Source organism: Mustela putorius, unplaced genomic scaffold, assembly GCF_011764305.1.
Source record: "Mustela putorius furo isolate JIRA1106 unplaced genomic scaffold, ASM1176430v1.1 tig00000580_pilon_pilon_pilon, whole genome shotgun sequence".
In the NCBI taxonomy this organism is placed as follows: Eukaryota; Metazoa; Chordata; class Mammalia; order Carnivora; family Mustelidae; genus Mustela; species Mustela putorius.
Genome location: NW_025421423.1, coordinates 8,464,199 through 8,484,404, shown reverse-complemented (window position 1 = coordinate 8,484,404; position 20,206 = coordinate 8,464,199). Strand labels below are relative to the sequence as shown.

The 20,206-nt window shown below is 36.1% G+C and overlaps 1 protein-coding gene across 7 annotated transcripts in view; it reads right to left on the bottom strand.

Moving 5' to 3' along the window:
* SMC2 (structural maintenance of chromosomes 2) overlaps window positions 1-20,206 on the bottom strand; it is a 60,943-nt gene that overhangs the window by 26,203 nt on the left and 14,534 nt on the right. For all 7 annotated transcript variants that reach the window (XM_013053826.2, XM_045081642.1, XM_013053824.2 and 4 more), the window contains 6 exons: window positions 19,744-19,903; window positions 12,661-12,778; window positions 11,625-11,763; window positions 11,142-11,261; window positions 9,265-9,469; window positions 448-583 (listed from right to left, as the gene is read on the bottom strand). In XM_013053826.2, coding sequence (XP_012909280.1) covers window positions 448-583; window positions 9,265-9,469; window positions 11,142-11,261; window positions 11,625-11,763; window positions 12,661-12,778; window positions 19,744-19,903 — 878 coding nt within the window. The remainder of the gene's footprint in view (window positions 1-447; window positions 584-9,264; window positions 9,470-11,141; window positions 11,262-11,624; window positions 11,764-12,660; window positions 12,779-19,743; window positions 19,904-20,206) is intronic.

The following is a 20,206-nucleotide window of genomic DNA, read 5'->3' as shown; positions in this document are numbered from 1 at the left end:
GTGATCTTTATTATCTACAGGACAGCCACAAGCTGCTAAATTTAATGTTGGCATCCGAAATGATGCTATACTGTTCATAATTTAAACCAAGGACTCCAGTATCCTCTGGTATCAGATACTCCAGAGTATCTATGGATTTTCCCACCAATCCCAGTAAAATGTTAACAGTATATCTCAACAGGGAAAGAAAAATATTTGGCTGGGTTTTTTTCTTCCTTTTGTTTAATTAGCTTTCCCTATTTCCTTAAAAAAAGACATTATTTTTTATCAGAAAAAGTAAAAAACTGATATCAAGTTATCAACTCATAATTTATTCAAAGAAAAGCAAGGATATTATGAAAAAAGGCAGAAGTTGTATTTCTTTAGGTAAAATTCTTTCATTTTCTACCATGGGAGTCTTTGACCAAAAAAACACAGAAATATAACTTAATCTGACAAAAGTCTTACTTTTCAGCTGTATTTTTAAGACCTGCTAATTCCTCATCTAGAGTCTGTAGCTTATTCTCCTTCATTCTCAGTTCATCTTGAACATCTTTGAGTTCTTGAAACTTGGTTAAAATAGAAGCTGCCTGGGATCGAGCACCTGATAGAAATAAATTGTAACAGGCCTTAGACATTAAGTTACTGCATATTTAGTAGACAAAAACTTTCTAAGAATTATACTTGAAAAGATTCAATAGCCAACCTTTTATAGTAAAGATACAGAACTCATTTTATCATTAGAATCTCAGGGCATACATAATTGATAGGAAGATACTTCTAAGCAGAGCTGATACAGGATTTTATCATTAGACTCTTAGGACATACGTACTTGATAAGAAAATACTTGTAAGCAGATGTGATAGATTGTTTATTCAAAATAATCACTGCCCCTTCCTACTGGGCCCATTTCTCTCAGGGCCATTTTCCTCTCTAATATTGGCAAAGCCATGTGGTTTGCTCTGACCAATGAAATGGAAAATGTGCCTCTTTTAAAAGTAAGCTTTAAAAGACAGCACATAATTCACCATTTGTTTTCCCTCTCCCCTGAGAAAAGCACGTTCAAAGTAGGGACTATTTTTCCCTCAGCCTGGGTTCCAAAAAGAGAATAACAATGAACAAAGAAATAAATGACCTACAGGTAAAGTAGCATAATTATGGTACTCATTATAAGTGACTGAGATTTGAGGGGTATTTTTTTTTTACCACATTCTAACCTGGTCTAAACTTTGATATAGCAGAGGAAGCAGAGGAAATTGGTTTCACTTTACAAGCAACTATAATTGTCTGACAATAATAGGTTGAGTTATGTTGGCAAGAAAACTCTAGGTTTGATGGGAGAATGCAAAGGTCAATTAGCAATGCTATATGAGTACTTTGGTAATACAATACAGGGATATTTTTGCCATCCCTAAAGTAGGAACTTCAAGAACATCCAAATCGATGAAATCTAAAATGTTTCTTATATTTTACATATTTAAAAATACATTATCTCTCTTTATCCTCCAATTATAGATACTAATCCTTTATTGTATATACTGGAATTCATTTCACAGCTATTGTTTCCTTGGCCTATAAAGAAATTAAGTCATAGGCATTATACAGTCTCTTGATTTGGTTAAAAGCATAAACAGTGAAAACAGATAACCTGAATTCAAATCCTGGGCTTTGCCAGTTACCGACAAGTTATTTAACCACTCTGTCATTAGTTTCCACAACTGTATACTGCAGATGATAGTAATATACCTACCACGTAGCTGCTATAAGAATGAAAGGAGTTCATTATTTAAAGCTCTGAGAATACGTCTTCATAAAGTAATAGAAATGTTGTGTATCTGCATTGCCCAGTTACCCATTAACTATCTGTGGTCACAGATTCCTTGAAATGTGACTAGGACAATCAAGGAAATTATTTTCATTTAACTTTAATTATCATAATTAAGTGTAAGAGCCACATATGGTTACTGTACTGGATGGCACAGTCTCACAATGTTGCCTGTTACATAGGAAGTACTATTTAGGGTTAGTTACTTAATCACTCAACATAGATCTGGAAACTCAATGTGGTAAATGTTAGAATAAGAATAAAATGATCATTATCTTATTCTCAAGGACATATTTAATTTTATTTACTTTTCACAGATGTAGTGGCATATACCCAAATTAGAACTTAACATTTCCTGAACAAGGGTAAAAATGTATTGAATTAAAAAAAAATTTCCAGCAGCTAGAATATCCTAATACGACAAAATGCAAGAGGGGAAAAAAAAGAAAAAACAAAAAAACCTAGACTTAGAGACTTGAGAAAAATTTTAAAAAAGCAACAGGACAACAGGACTGATTTATTACAGTATGAGCTCCTTGAGGGCTGAGACATTTTAGAATTTCTCCGTATTTATTTTAAAAGATTTTACTTATTTATTTGAGAGAGTGAGAGAGAGTATGAGAGGGGAGAAGGTCAGAGGGAGAAGCAGACTCCCTGCATAGCTGGGAACCCAATGCAGGACTAGATTCTGGGACGCCAGGACCAGGACCTGAGCCGAAAGCAGTCACTTAACCAACTGAGCCAGCCAGGCGCCCCTAATTTCTCCATATTTAATTAAATAGCTGTGACACGGTAGGTATTCAAAAGAAAACCCAATTCTTAAATTAGAAATAAAACTCTGGATCAAGTCATTCTGAACCCACAATTTCAATTTTTAATAATAAAAAAAAAAAAAGTCCCATCCTATTTACCAAAGTTTTGAGAAAACAATGATATAAAACCTACCTCCAAGACTGGAATGGAAGATGGAAGCAGAATAGAAGGATCCCAGGCTGACCTCATACAATGAATACAACTAGATAACTATGAAATCATCCAAAATACCCCAGAAATTGACCTGAAGACTGGGAGAAAAGAGACCACACCAAAGAAGGTAGGAAGTATGGAGGTGTGATTTGGGAGAGAAACAGCAGCCGTGGTGGAGTAAGGAGCTGTGGTCAGAACTGGACTAGCACAGAGGGGAGGCCACACAGGGAAGACAAATCCCCATAACAACTGGCTTCACAAGTGAGAGGATCCAAATTTCATGAGTTATGGCAACCAGCAGAGCTTTAAACCTACAGTTTTAAAGGTCAGCATGCTTGGCTCTGGGAGAACCCCAAGGGTATTGTTTTTTGGACAGAGTGTGGAAAACAGCCCACCAACAAACAGCATGGTAATAGCTTTCTGAGGAGCACCAAGGGACATGGTGGGGAGGTTATGACCTCATCTAGAAGCATGTCCCAGAAATACAGCATTCACAGATAGACCCCCTCCTAGAACAAAGGAATGAGCAGGCATCATTTCCCTCTCCCACCTCTCAGTATAAACACAGGGACACTTGTGGGAACCAACCGAGCAGACACTTGCTACCTAACATTCTTACACCAAAACTCCAACTCCCATGCTCAGGTGGATTCCACCTTCCCAACCATTCTTGCCTCAGGCCCAGAATAGAAGGTTCCCAGCCCCAGAAGAACGGTCCAAAGCTCTGGCAACACCGTGTCTCCCGACGTGGGAATTTACAGGGCCTCAGTTCTACTGGCAACAGGTCTCGTTTCACAAAAAGACCAGAGCACACCTAGTTAAAAATGCTCCACATTCAGGCCAGGGACTAAATACTGCCCAAAATAGGCAAAGAGAACCTCTGCAGACAACAGACTTGAAGGATAAAGAGGCCGGGACACAATGCAGACACTCCCAGAAACACTGGGTCCTGGAAAATAGGGGACACTATACTGCTGGGCACTATAGGGACTTCCTCTCCTTCGAGCCATTACCAGCAAGAATAGGAGAGAACTTTCCTAACACAGAGAAACAGGAACAAACATCAACAAAATGAGAAGACAGAGAAATCTGTCCTAAAGAACAAACTAGGCCATAGCCACAGATCCAAGCAAAATAAATGCAAGTAACATGAGTGAAAGAGAATTTATTTAATTTTAAAGATTTTATTTATTTTTGAGAAAAAGAGCAAGCACGTGAGTACACAAATAGAGGGGAGGGGCATAGGGAGAAGCAGACTCCCCACTGAGCCCAATGCAGGGCTTGATCCCAGGATCCTGGGATCATGACCTGAGCTGTAGACAGATGTTTAACCAGCTGAGCCACCCAGGTGCCCTGAAAGAGAATTTAAAGTAATGATCATAAATGTACTGCACTTGAAAAAAAAAAAGTGGAAGACATCAATGAGACCCTTAACACAGAAATAAAGAAAAAGAACCAATCAGAGATGAAAAGTGCAATAAATGAATTTACAAACACCCGTGATGCAACAGACAATAGGCTGGAAGAAGCAGAAAAGCAAATTAATGACCCAGAAGAGAGACAGAAAATAATCAACCTTAAAAGAGAAAAAAGAACTATGCAAAAAGAAAATAGATTTAGGGAACTCAATGACTTCCATCAAGTGTAGTAACATTCATATTGTAGGGGTCCCAGAAGAATAAGAGAGAGAAAAGGGAATAGAAAGTTTGAAGAAATAATACCTAAAAACTTTCCTAATCTGGGGAACGAAACAGATAACCAGACCCAGGAGACGAAGAACCCCCCCAAAAAATCCACAAAAGCAGATCCACATGAAGACATATTGTAATTAAAATGTCTAAATTTTAAAAGGATCAAGACAAAAGAAGACAGTAACCTATCAGGGAAACCACATAAGGCTATCAGCAGATTTTTCAGCAAAATCTTTGAAGGCCAGAAGGGAGTGGCATGAAATACTGAAAGTGAATGAGAAAAAGATGCTGCCAAGAATATTCTACCCAGCGAGGCTATCATTCAGAATAAAAGGAGAAAGAAACAGAAAAACAAAAATTAAAGCAGTTCATGGCCACTACACCAGACCTGCAAGAGACTGACTAGCAAGGAAAGACCAAAGTGACAGCAAGAAAGTGGGGAACACAGAAGTAATAAAAATATTTCTTTAAAAAAAAAAAAAAAAGAACTCCCAAAACACAAGGATGTAAAATATCCAAATACCTAAATGTGGGGAGGAGAACAGTAAAACTGGGCTCAAACTTAAGCAAATTGTTTCCTAATATAGACTGCTACATGCAAAAGATATTATACGCAAACCTAAAGATAGCCAAAAATTTAAAACCACTAAAAGAAATAAAAGGAAGAAAAAGGAATGCAAATAGTATCATTACAGAAAACCAGCATACATGAAAGAAAGAGGAGCAAGGACGAGAAAAACTTCAGAAACAAGTAAAATGGCAATAAACACATACCTATCAATAATTATTCTGAATGCCAGTGGACTAAACACCCCAATCAAAAGAAAGAGGGTGACAGAATGCATTAAAAAGAAAAAAAATAAAATAAAGACCCATCTGTATGCCGCCTATGAGAGACATTTCAGACCTAAAGTCACCTGAAGTTGAAAGTGAGAGGATGAAGAAACATTTATCATACAAATGGATGTCAAAAGAAAGCTGGAATAGACAATATATATCAGACAAAACAGATTTTAGAACAAAGACTATAGTAAGAGACAAAGACACTATATAATAATAAAGGGGACTATCCAACAAAAGGACTGAACAACTGTAAATATTTACACACTCAACATGGGAGTACCCAAATATATTAAACAGTTAATAGCATAAATGAACTAATCAACAGTCATACAATAATAGTAGGGGACTTTAATACCCACTTACATCAGAGGAAAGATTGGTCAGAAAATCTACAAGGAAACAGTGGCTTTGAAAGATACACCGGAACAAATGGATTTAACAAATATATTCAGAACATTTCATCCAAAGTAGCAGAATACACATTCTATTCAGGTACACAGGGAAAATTCTCTAGAACAGATTACATATTACGCCACAAAAGAAGTCTCAACAAATTCAAAAAGACTGAAGTTTTACCATGCATCTTTTTGGACCACAACACTATGAAACTAGAAATCAAGCACAAGAAAAAAAATCCACAAAGAGGACAAATAAATGGAGGATTAAAAACATGCTACTAAATAATGAATGGGTCAGCCAGAAAAAAATCAAAGAAATCCAAAGATACATAGAAGCAAATGAAAATGAAAACACAAGAGTCCAAAACTTTTAGTATAGAGCAAAAGCAGTTCTAAGAGTAAAGGTTATAAAGACGGAACTGTAAGACCTTAAACCATAAAATTCCTGGAAGACAGTACAGATAGTAATGTCACTGATACAGGTCATAGCAACATTTTTCTAGACACATCTCTCAAGGCAAGGGAAATAGAAGCAAAAATAAACATTTGGGACTAAATGAAAATAAAAAGCTTCCACACAGCAAATAAACAATGAACAACACTAAAAGCCTACAGAATGGGAGAAAATATTTGCACCTGACATATCTGATAAAGGATTAGTATCCAAAATATATAAAAAACTAATAAAACTCAACATCCCAAACCCAAAAAATCCAATTAAAAATGAGCAGAAGACATGAAGAGACATTTTCCAAATAAGAAATACAGATGACCAATAGACAAACGAAAAGATGCGCAACATACTCCACAAGGAAAGGCAAATCAAAACTACGAGGTATCACCTCATATCTGTCAGAATGACTAAAATGAAAAACGTAAGAGACAAGTGTGGCAGAGGATGTAAAGAAACAGGAATCTTTTTGCACTGTTGGTGGGAATGCAGACCAGTGCAACCCCTGTGGAAAACAGTATGGAGGTTCCTCAAAAGGTTAGAAATGGAACCACCCTATGATCTATCAATTACACCATTGGATATTTACACAAAAAATACAAAAACACTAATTCAAAGGGATACAGGCACCCTTATGTCTACTGCAGCATTATTTACAATATCCAAATTATGGAACCAGCCCACTTCTCCATTAACTGAAGAATGGCTAAAGAAGAGCTGGTGTATGTATGTGTGCATACATATACACACATACACACACAATGGAATATTATTCAGCTATAAGAAAGAAGGAAATCTTGCCATTTGCAAAGACATGGAGAGAACTAGGAAATATAAAGCTAAGTGACATAAGTCAGTAAGAGAAATACCATATGCTTTCGCTCATATGTGGAATTTAAGAAACAAAGGAGAGAGAGAGAGATAAGCTGAGAAAGGCTCTAAACTATAGCGAACAAACTGATGTTACCAGATAGAGGGTTGGTAAGGCGACCGGTGAAATGCATTACAGGGATTAAGGAGAGTAGTTGTCAGGATGAGCACCAGGTATTGCATGAAATTGTTGAATCAAAAAATTGTACATCTGAAATTAATATATCATTGTATTTTAACTATACTGGAATTAAAATTTACTATAAATAAAATTAAATAAAAAAGAAAAATACAATCAATATTACATGATTCTTTTTACTTTTTTATTATTTATTTAAATTCAGTTTAACTTACATATACTGTATTATTAGTTTCAGAGGTAGAATCTATAGTAATTCACCAGTTGCATATAACACCCAGTGCTCATTCCATCAAGTGCCTCCTTAATGCCCATCACCCAGTTATCCCAACAACCCCACTTTCCCTCCAGCAAACCCCATTTCTTCCTAGGGTTAAGTCTCTTATGGTTTGCCTTCCTCTAGTTCCCTTATTTTTCCTTCCCTTCCCTTATGTTCATTGGTTTCTTAAATTCCACGAGTGAAATTATAATTTTCATCTTTCTCTGGCTTATTTTGCTCTACATAATAATTTCTAGTTCTATGTCATCGCAAATGGCAAGATTTCATTCTTTTTGGTAGCTGAGTAATAGTCGCATGTGTGTGTGCACGTGCACGTACATACACATATATCGCATCTTTATCCATTCATCTGTCGATGGACATCTGGGGTCTTTCCATAGTTTGGCTATTGTGGACATTGCAGCTATAAACGTTGGGGTGCATGTGCTCCTTCAGATCACTCTGTTTGTATCTTTGAGGTAAATAACCCAGTAGTGCAATTGCTGGTTCGCAGGATAGCTCTATTTTTAAATTTTTGAGGAACCTCCATACTATTTTCCAGAGTAGCTGCACCAGTTTGCATTCCCAATAGTATAAGACAGTTTCCCTTTTCCCACATCCTTGCCAACATCTGTTATTTCCTGAGTTGTTAAGCATAGCCATTCTGACCAGTGTGAGGTGGTATATCATTTAGTTTTGATTTTATTGCCCTGATCCAAGTGATGTAGAGAATTTTTTCTTTCATTTGTCTCTTGTCCATTTTTATGTCGTCTTTGGAGAAATGTCTGTTCATTACTTCTGCCTGCTTCTTGACTGGATTTTTTGGGTTTTTTTCAGTGTTGAGTTTAATAAATTCTTTATAGGTTTTTGGATACTAGCCCTTTATCTGATAAGACATTTGCAAATATCTTCTCCCATTCTGTACGTTGCCTTTTAGTTTTGTTGACTGTTTCCTTTGCTGTGTAAAGGCTTTTTATCTTGATGAAGTCCCAATAGTTCATTTTTGCTTGTTTCCCTTGCCTTTGGAAATGTGTTTTGGAAGTTGTTGCTGTGGCTAAGGTCAAAGAGGTTGCTGCCTGTGTTTTCCTCTAGGATTTTGATGGAGTCCTGTCTCACATTTAGGTCTTTCAACCATGTAGATTTATTTTAGTGTATGGTACAAGAAAGTTCCAGTTCCCTTTTACTTTTAATACATGCAGTACATTAGAGTATTAATCTTATCTTCTAGGCTTTTCCTTTCGTTGCTGTTTGTCTCGTTTCTTGTTTATCTTTCTAGTTATTTATTACCTTTTTTCATCATTTAAGCCCAAATGTAAAGCCCAAAAAACCCACAACCAACCCTAAAAATAAATAAAAAGTCAACTCCATAAGTCTTTCCAGAAAACAGTTCTTAAGCATATCAGTTTACTAGAGATATTTATATCACCAGTAAACTGATATGCTTAAGAAGTGTTTTCTGATTCTCCTTTTTACAATCTTACCTATCTCCTAGAACTACTGAACCATTCAATAAACTAATGGTATGGTTCCTGGCATATCCTAAGTTCTCAATAAACATACAGTAGAAAGAATATTTAGTAGCAGTTCAACATTAGCTCTGAAGTCCAACTCTGAGTTAAAATACTAGTTCTAACACTATTTGCTATTAAATGAATTACTAAATTTCTTCTAATTTCAATTTCATTCCCTAAAAGAACGGGAAAAGTAATAAAACTACCTTTATGGAAGAGTTGTAAGGAAGGAACGAGGAAAAAAAAAAAGCAAATATGTATAGCACCTGACATAGAATGAATTAAACATTACCAATTTTTATTCTTTGTAAATAAATAAAAAAGCAACCTACCTCCACTCAATGTACCATGAGGATCAAATATTTCACCCCCAAGAGTTACAGTTCTAGTCATTATCCTTTTATCAAAGGCCACTTTTTTTGCATTATCCATATTATTACAAACAAACGTTGTTCCAAAGACAAATTCCATTGCTTTCTGAAGTTCTGGCTTGTATTCAACCAGGGAAAGAGCCACATGAACATTGTTAGGACCAACCTGTGGGAAAACAACAGATATGTCACAGTACATACTACCCCTTTCCTTTCAAATATTATTTTACAAAACAGAACTAGAAATTTAAGTACCTCTCACCTAGCACTACAGCTCCTTCTGAACTTTCTAAAATACTATGGAAAACTCAAGAGTTTTAGGAAAAAATTCAAGTTTAAACATTGAAACTTCTATGGCTAAGTAAAATGTTTAGAGCACTAGGCATTATGACAGTGTCTATCAAGCAAGAGCCACTACCAAGTTTCTAAATCCAAAATGACTATTTGGACACATTCTCTTAGTTAAAATATAGCAATTGCTAGATCAACACTATTATATAAAATGTTTTATTTCAAGTATTAATTTATTTACTCTGTAGTGAATACTTTTTCACTCAAATTAAACATGCTATGGCAGCCACCTGTCAGTTACAGAAAAACACAACTAACAATTTTAAGGGCAAAAAAAATTTTAAATCCCTCAGTGTTTTATTTTGATCCAACTGCCTCTTCTCAACCTTTGTTGATGTGTACTTCTGCTCATCTTTTTAAAACAACTAAACATACTTTAAGGAGCTTAGTAGCAGCAAGATAAATCAAAATGAAAGCAGCTCTGTATAACAAATGTTCAGCATTGCCCTCTGACACAGCAGCAGCCATTAAAAAGATTTGGCTAAGGGACCTGGGTAGAAGTATTTTTGCTGCTACTTGAAACCACAATTTACTTCTTACACTGGGACTTGTCTAAAAGCTGAAGTAATTTCCAAAACCTTCCAGACCCAATGGTGATTTTTCAAAGTAAGCAAAGCACTAACCAGAAACACCACCTTTCAATTACTCCACACTCATTTTCCTTCTGCTGAGAGTATACAGGTCAATACAACCGCATTTCGAAATAATTCATTAAAGACTTCTCAATATCAGCAAGAACACTGAGTATCCACTTTGTAGTTTAATTATACATGCATTTCTAGGTTTCACAGAACTGTCCTTTCAACTGATGCACTTGGAATGCCTGCTCAATAACAAACTGGTAATACTGCTGAACATTAGGGCTGGCATCATGCTATTACCCAATGTTACACAACTATAATTGCCTATTAAATGTACTGCCTTGTATTCCTTTGGGGTTTGTTTTTATTTTTTATTTTTTTACTAATAACTATATCACTTTAGATCCACCTCAGCAGCTGAATGGGTATCCGGGTCCCCTGCTTTTCATGTTCAGAGGCAACCTACAGAAACTCTAATAGAGAAGCATCTCTTTAAGACTGATACAGAACTCCCATAACAGTTGTCACTATGGGCAGTTTAACAGTGGCTAGCATGAAAAAAAAAAAAAAAAAAACTAAAGAAATCTGGTATTTATAAGCTCTGTAATTCGAGTAATTCAGAGATTGGAAATTTCCTACTTGCATATGATAATCATATGACCTGACTGAAGGTTTAAAGACATTTTAACACTGTGACTTTGAAATACCAAAGGTAGTTTTAGTTTTGCACCATTTCTATTCTCCTTCCATCTGTTTTCATAAAAGCCAACATTTTTTTTGTAGCTTAAATGTGTAACAAAATTTTGTAGTTCTACATATGATTATGTCCAAGTTAATGTCCTCTAACTAAAACAAAGCAAAACAAAAAAAAGTAAGGTGTAGATAAATCATATAAAGACAACTTACGAGATTCTGAGCGACCCTCAGAGTTTCTGGAGCAATACATCTGGCTGAAATTTTATTGAGTGGAATTATAGTGTATCGACGTTTCAATTCCCCCTTTTCTAGTAACTTTTTTCCAGTAACCTAAAAAATTGTGCATTTGAAATAAGTAAATAAAATATTAATGACAAAAAACAATCAGAGGTAAAGAGTACAACTTTAGGAATCCTCAACTGTTTAGTGCCTAGTATCCTGAACAATGGAAAGTCTAAAACTTGATAATATATGTTCTGGATTCCTGAGTTAGCACGAGACTTCTTTGGGAATACAGTTAATCAAATATGATATAATCAATAATATAATAAAAAGTCATTAACTGAAGAGCTATACCTGTAAAGATAAGCAACTTTAGGAATAACTTAAAACATCAAGAAAGTACTCAATCCTAGCAGTTCATGGTTTTTCCAGCTAAGGAGGAATTATAAACTTTAATTAGAATTAATTTACCTCTGTGTCCACTACAACATTGTAGAGCCGTTCCCCGGCCACCAATTCTAAAGCTGTGGTTGTAGAAGTATCTTTCACACTAATCAGAGAAGCTACAAGTCCTTTCACGCAATTTCTATTCCAGTTCTTCTCTGGATCCCTAAAATAGAACAGTTGACAAAAATTAATCTGAAAAAATAAAACAGAAAAAGTTGTATTTTACTAGTCCAGAGCTCTTCCTAACAATGCATTAAAAGAGAAACATATACACTTTTAAGAAAAACAAAAATTTAATGTTCAGATGACTACCCAACTATTGTTTTAAGTCAATCAAAAGATCTTTCAGTATATATTATTTTCAGTGAAACAAAAATAACTGATGTAATTTTTTAAAAAAGATTTATTTCAGAGAGAAGGAAAGGGAACACAAACAGGGTAACAGGGTCAGAATCAGGGAGAGAGAGAAGCAGAGGGGAAGGAGACTCGCTGCTGAGTGCAGAGCCCCACACAGGGCTCAATCTCAGAAGCCCAAGATCATGACCTGAGCTGAAACCAAGAGTCAGACCCTCAACCAACTGAGCCACCCAGGTACCCGAGGCTATAATCTTTAATACATATATTACTCTAAGTATTCCATGAAAAAAAGAAATGTAAATCTGAAAACTGTAAAATGTTAATGTAGCTATTTAAAGAAACTTTGGACTGAGATTCAATTTCCCTCATTTTGGTCTTAAGAATTCCCCCTGCCAACACTTGAAACATTTCAATAAACATTTAAGAAAAAAACTACCAATTAAGGAAAAGCAGCTGACAATATTTTTCATACAAAAATCTTAATGTTAACAAAATTTTCAGATTGTCTTCCTGCTTAAATGAAAATGTATCCTAGTTAACATTTCAGTGTTTGGGGGAAAAAATACCAATTAAGGAAAAGTAGCTTATAATACTTTTCATACAGAAATCTTGATGTTAATGAAATTTTCAGACTGTCTTCCAGTTTAAATAAGAATGTTATCTTGGCTATTACCATGTTAAAATTAAGGTTTAAATCTCTTACCTGTAGGCAAATTGAATATTAGGAAATCTGGCTAAGAGAGCTTCATATGTTTCTTTCAGTCTACTGATATCACGAGATAGCTGCCTGCGCTTTTCCAGAAGTCCTTCCTCCTTGTTTTCTGGATAGTAAATCACAGGTAAATTGAAACAGAGTTTTAAAAGTGCAAATATTGTAGTTTTAAAGAAGCTATCAGTAACCTCTAAAAAGCATTCCTAGAAAGCAAACCACAAAATTTCTGGCATTAAATAAAAAGCAAACTTAACATGAAAGATCAAGTAGACACTAAAACCAACAAATAACACATTTCCATTCCAAAAACAATATATAAACTGAGTAATGATGAATGTGGAAATAAATATACAAAGGACATTTTGGGAGTTTTCAAGTGGCACTTTGGTGACCGAAGCAGGAAACTGTCAATAGTGAGTTTTCAAAAATTCAAAGAGCTGGGACATGGGAAAGGAGGAGAATCTTAACCTCACCATGTCCCATGGATTCAACTAGATTACACCTACATCAGTGTAAGTAACCCTGAAAATGGCCCAAAGATTGGCAGAACACTCTCCACAGCTAAATGTAGAGAAGAGACCACATCAATGAGGATAGGAAGGACAGAGATACAGTCACGAGCCAAGCAGACCTGTGGGATTGTGAATGGGGGGGGGAGGGCCACCAAGGACACAGATAGGAGAGAGAAATGAGCTGTAGTCACACCAAGCACTCCAAACACAGGAAACCGCAAGGGGAAGACAAATCCCCATTGAAGAGCAATCGGTTAAGTGTCTCCTTTTGGCTCAGGTCAGGATCCCAGGGTCCTGGGACTGAGCCCCACAGTGAGCTAGCAGCTTGGTGGAGAGTTTGCTCCTCCCTCTGCCTTTTTGTGCTCTCTCTTGCACATGCTCTTGCTCTCAAATAAATAAATAATATCTTAAAAAACAAACCAAAAAATTTTTGCCTTAGAAAACCAGAGGGGCAAAAAAAAGAAAAAAAGAAAAGAAAAGAAAAGAAAACCAGCGGGGTATAATTTTGCACATTCTCATGATCTGCAGGGCCTAAAACCTGGAACTTTAAAACTCAGCAGGTTCAGCTCTAAGAGAGCCAAGAGGGTGAGAGCAGACAGACTCCCAATCCTTAAAGAGATAGCATGACAAACAGCCCCACAGAGACACAGCATAAAAGCAGCAGTTTGAAAAACTGCCTGTAGTATTCTGGTGGGAGATTTGTTTACCAATTTCAGAGCATGTGCTGGAGGGGCAGGGATCCTTGGGAGCCTTCTCTGGGAACTAAACAGCTGGCAGGACTATTTCCATCCTCTGTCCCCATCCTAGACACACAGACAGTTGCAGGATCCAGCACAGCTCTCCACCTAGCCTGCTAACAGTGTATCTCACCCAAGTTCTGCAGACATGTCCCTTCCCACAACGGACCTGTACAAACCTTGATAAAACTGCTGCCCCACTCTACTTTCTCCTGTGGACCTGCCCCCTCCAATACACTCTGAGTCAGAGCCCATCCAAAGCAGTACCACCAGCCAGGCATGGTACAAGCAGCCCCTACAGGGACCAGCACCACTCTAAAATAAACTCCCTACATTGCAGAGAGGGGAAGATAACTATATACACCAGTCCCATTGTGGCCTCAGCAGGAGGCTGGGGTCAGATCTCTGTTCTGACTGTAAGCCTCACCCACCAAGGAGTTTCTCAGGGGAAAACAATAGTTCTGTGCTACCACAGCTCTGGCAAATACCTGGTCTGATTCAACTCAAGCCCAAGGCAGCCCCAGACTGGCCCACTAACAATACAGGGTCCAAACCCTGTCCTTGACCAGCAAAGAGAGACATTCCAGATGACTAGACTGAAGGCAAAAGCAGCTTAGCCACAATAGTAGGGGACATGCATCACATAGGAGATATCACAAAAGCATCAGGCTCTGGTGAACAGGGGACACTGTACTGCAGGGCACTACAGGATCTCTTCTTCAAGAAGATCATGACTTTGAAGAGCAGGAGATGCAGCTAATGTTCTTTAACACACAGAAACAGACACAAAGAGACAAAATGAGGAGACACAGGGATATCCCAAAGGAAAGAGGAAAAACCATAGCAAGAGAGCTAAATGAAACAGAGAGCAGTACCAGGCCTGATAAAAAATTTAGAAGTAACGATCATAAAGATACTCACTGGACTTGGAAAAAAGTCAACTTCAGTAAGACCCTTAACAAAGAGACAGAAAACATAAAGAACCAATCAGAGATGAAGATCTCAATGACTGAAACAAAAAATACATAAAATGGAACAAACAGTAGACTAGAAGTAGAAGAACAGATCCCCAACCTGGAGGACAGTAACAGAAGGAAGGCAATCGAGCTGAACAGGTGATAGAAAAAATAACAAAAAATGAGAAAAGACTTAGGGAACTCAGCAATAGTATTAACTTTCCCATTATAGAGATTCCAGAAGAAGAAAAAGAAAAGGGGGCAGAAAATTAGAATAGCTGAAAACATCCTGATTCTAGGGAAGGAAACAAATCTCAATCCAGAAGGGAAAGAGAGCCCCAACAAAAGCAAATAAGGGGGTCCAAACCAAAACACATAGTAATTAAAACAGCAAAAAGTACGGATAAAGAGAATTTTAAAAGCAATCAAGGGAAAACAGTTACAATATCAGTTGACTTTTCAGTGCAAACCTTGCAAGCCAGAAGGGAGGGGGAAAAAATAACACCAAAAACCTCTATGGCATGCTATATTCAAGTGCTGAAAGAAAAAAAAAACCTATAGGCAAGAGTATTCTATCCAGCAAGGCCATCATTCTTTTCAAGGGCACATGGAACATTTTAAAGAATAGTTCACATATTGGGCCACAAAAGAAGTCTCAACAAATTCATACCATATGTCTTTTCTAACCACAATATTCAGAAACTTGAAATCAGCCACAAGAAAAAAGTCTGTAAAGAGCATAAACAGATGAAAGATGGACATTGGGGAGGGTATATGCTATGGTGAATGCTGTGAATTTTATAAGACTGATAATTCACAGACCTATACCCCTGAAACAAATAATACATTATATGTTAGTGTTAAGAAAAATGCTACTGGGGCACCTGGGTGGCTCAGTCATTAAGCATCTGCCTTTAGCTCAGGTCATGGTCCTGAGGGTCCTGGGATCGAGCCCCACATCAGGCTCCCTGCTCAGCAGGAAGCCTGCTTTCCCTCTCCTAGTCCTCCTAGTTGTGTTCCCTCTCTTGCTGTGTCTCTATCAAATAAATAAAATCTTAAAAAAAAAAATTGCTACTGTAGAATGAATGGGTCAACAAAGAAAAAAAAAAAAGGGAAAATGAAAACACAATGGTGCAGTAAGCTGTTCTAAGAGGGAAGTTTATAGCCATACAGGCCCACTTCAAAAAGCATGAAATAACTCAAACATCCTAACATTATACCTAAAGGAGCTAGAAAAAGAAAAAAAACAAAACAAAAGCAGAAAGAAATAATATAGAGTAGAAACAAATGAAACAGAAACTAAAAGAACACAACAAATATAAAAGAAACTAGGAGTTGGTTTTTCAAAAAGATCAACAAAATTGGTAAACCTTTAGCCAGACTCAATAAGAAAATAAAGAGGACTCAAATAAATGAAATCAGAAATGAGAAGAAATAACAACCAACACCACAGAAATACAAACAACTGTAAGACAGTATTATGAAGAAATATATACCAACAAAGTGCACAACCTAGAATGGAGAAATTCCTAGAAACATATAACCTAACAAAAATATATTTCTTCCTGTTTCAGTTTAACAAACTGACTACCAGAAATGAAACTGAATCAATAATATATAAAGTCAAAAAAGCCAAAGTCCAAGACCAGATGGTTTCACAGCCAAATTCTACTAAACATTAAACAGTTAATACCTATTCTTCTCTAACTATTCCAAAAACACAGAAAAGGAAGAACTTCCAAATTTATTCTATGAACCCAGCACTATACTGATTAAAAGACAAAAACAAAACAAAACAGATAAAGACTCTAAAAAAAGACTACAGGCAGAATCTTTGATGAATATAAATGCAAAAATCCTCAACAGAATATTAGCAAACCAAATTCAACAATACATTAAAAGAAATCATTCACCACAATCAAGTGTGACTTACTCGTGGGTTGCAAAACAAAGGTGGTTAAATATTCACAAATCAGTCAACGTGATATATCACATTAACAAAGTAAGGGATAAAAACCACACAATCATTTCAATAGACAGAAAAAAAGCATTTGATAAAGTACACCTTTCATGATAAAAGCCCTCAACAAGCTAGGTTTAGAGGATATATAACTTAACTTAATAAAGGCCCTATATGAATAACCCACAGCTAACATACTCACTGGAGAAAAACAGAGCTTTTCCCCTATGATCAGGAACAAGACAAGGATGTTCACTCTCATCAGCTGTAGCTGTGTCCAACATGATACTAAAGTTCTAGACACAGCAATCAGCCAACAAAAAGAAATAAAAGGCATCCAGATTGGTAATGAGGAAGTAAAACTTTCACAATTTCCAGATGACATGACATATATAGAAAAGTCAAAAGATGCACCAAAAAACTGCTAGAAGTGATAAATGAATTCAGTGTAGGTGCAGGATACAAAATAAACATACAGAAATCTGTTGCCTTCTATACACCAATACTCAAACAGCAGAAAGGTCTATACACCAATGATGAAACAGCAGAAAGAAAAATTAAGAAACTACTCCTACTTAAAATTGCAGAAAAATAATAAAATACCTAGAAATAAACTTAACCAAGGGGGTAAGAAACTTGTACTCTGAAAACTATAAAACACTGATGAATAAAATCTTAGACAACAATGGAAGATACTCCCAGTTCATGGACTGGAAGAACAAGTAGTGTTAAACTCTCCATACTACCTAAAGCAATCTATAGATTTAATGCAATCTCTATCAAAATACCAGTACAATTTTTCACAGAACTATAACAATCCCAAAATTTGCATGGAACCACAAAAGACCCTGAAGAGCCAAAGCAATCTTGAAAAGGAACAAAGCTGGAGGTATCATGATCCTACATTTCAAGATACATTATAAAGTTGCAGTAACCAAAACAGTATGATATAGGCACAGAAGTAGACACATAGGTCAATGGAACAGAGCACCCCAAAACAGACCTATGATTATACGGTCAATGAATCTTTCACCAAGCAGAAAGAATATACAATAGGAAAAAGTCTCTTCAACAATTGGTGTTGGGAAACTGGACAGCTCCATGCAAAGGAATGAAACTGGACACTTTCTTATACCATACACAAAAATAAACTCAAAAGGAATTAAGGACCTAAACATGAAACTTGAAACCATAAAAATCCTAGAAGAATACACAGGCAATAAATTCTCTGACATCAGCAATACCAACATTTTTCTAGATAGATCTAAGGCATGGGAAGCAAAAGCAGAAACAAACTATTGGGACTATGTCAAAATAAAAAGCTTCTGCACAGCAAAGGAAACAACCAACAAAATTAAGACAAAATGGGAAAAGATACTTGCAAATGACATATTCATTAAGGGTTAGTATCCAAAATACACAAAGAACCTGTACAACTGAACACTAAAAAGAAACAAATAATCCAATTAAAAATGGGCATAGGACGTGAACAGACATTTCTGCAAAAACATAGAGATGGCCAAGAGACACATGAAAAGATGCTCAACATCACTAATCACTAGGGAAATGCAAATCCAGACCACAGTGAGATATTACTTCATACCTGTCAGAAGAGCTATAATCAAAAACACAAGAGACAACAAGTGTTGGCAAGGGTATGGAGAAAAAGGAACCCTGTGCACTGTTGGTGCGAAGGCAAACTGGGGTAGCCACCATGGAGAGAACAGTATGGAGTTTCCTCAAAAAATTAAAAATATGATTACCACATAATCCAGTAATTCCAATACTGGGTATTTACCAAAAAAAAATGAGAACACTAATTTCAAAAAATACACACCCCTATGTTTATTGCAGTATTATTTGCAATAGCCAAAGTATGGAAGCAGCCCATATATCTATCAATAGATGAATGGATAAAGATGTGGTATAGATATACAAGGAATATTACTCAGCCACAAAAAAGAATGAAATCTTGCCTCTGCAACATAGATGGATCTAGTGAGTATAACACTAAGTTAAATAAGTCAGTCAGAAAAAGACAATTATCACATGATTTCAGTCATGTGGAATTTATGAAGCAAAAGCAAATAAGTAAAAAAAGAGCTAAACCAGAAAACCAATCTTAAACTATAGTTAACAAATTGACAGGCAAGGTGGTAGGGGGATGGGTAAAATGAAACAGGTGAAGTAGCTTAAAAGTACACTTATCATGATAAGCACAGAGTAATGTACACAATTGCTGAATCACTATACTGTACATCTGAAACTAAAACAACACTGTGTCTTAACAATATTGGGATTAAAACAAAAACAAAAAAACAATAGCTGTTTCATACTTAGTTGACCCTTAAACAATGGAGTGGGTGGTGGGAGTGGATGGGGTGAGGTTGGGGCACTGACACTCCTGCCCCACAGTTCTAAATCACATGATTAACGTTTGTTTTTTGTTTGTTTTTAAGTAACCTCCATGCCCAATATAGGGTCTGAACTCAAGACCCTGAGATCAAGAGTTTTATGCTCTACCCACTGAACCAGACACCCCTAAATCTGTGTTTAACTTTTGACCCTCAAACTTAATAGCCAAATGTTGACAAGAAGCTTTATGGAGAAGATAAATGGTTAACACATATTTCATATTTTGTATGTTTTATGTATTATACATTGTGTTCTTACAATTAAGAAAGCTAAAGAAAATCGTGAGAAAATATATTTATGGTACTAAATTATTTTTATCAAAACAAAAAGAGCGTCAAGTAAGTGGACCCATAAGCAGTTCAAGCTTACGTTTAGGGGTCAACTGTACTTATAAAGATTTCTTACACAAACACCCATTAACTGAGTAAAAAAAAAAATTTCCTATTTGCTATTTCCTTAATTTAGTTTCTATCATCAAGTGTTTAAATGCAAACCTTCATAATTTAGCTTTTTCATTTCAGCTTCAAGTTTTTCTTTAAGTTTCTTCACAGCCTCTAAAGCTTCTTGATCCTTCCTGTAGCCACTATCCATCTTCTTAACTTCAGCCTGTTTAGTCTTTAATTCTTGTTGGGCATGTTTCAACTTCATCTGAGCCTGTTATTGAAAATTTAATAGACTATGTGAGGCAGACAGTACTAATTAAGTGGGCATAGATGCAGATTGATTTAGGAAACATCAGCCTTGAAAATGTAACTGTTAGGTCACTTACATTAATATCTCAAGAGATGAATCATTTCCCAGTATTTTCTCAGAAAACTATTCAGAGTCTAAACAAATATTTGCTTAACATAAATCAAGTAATTTGTAATTTAAGTCCATGTTTTAAATACTTATAAAAGATGATATTACTGAGTTCAAAAGTTGTATCAAAGAATAACTGTCATTAGATGGTTCAAT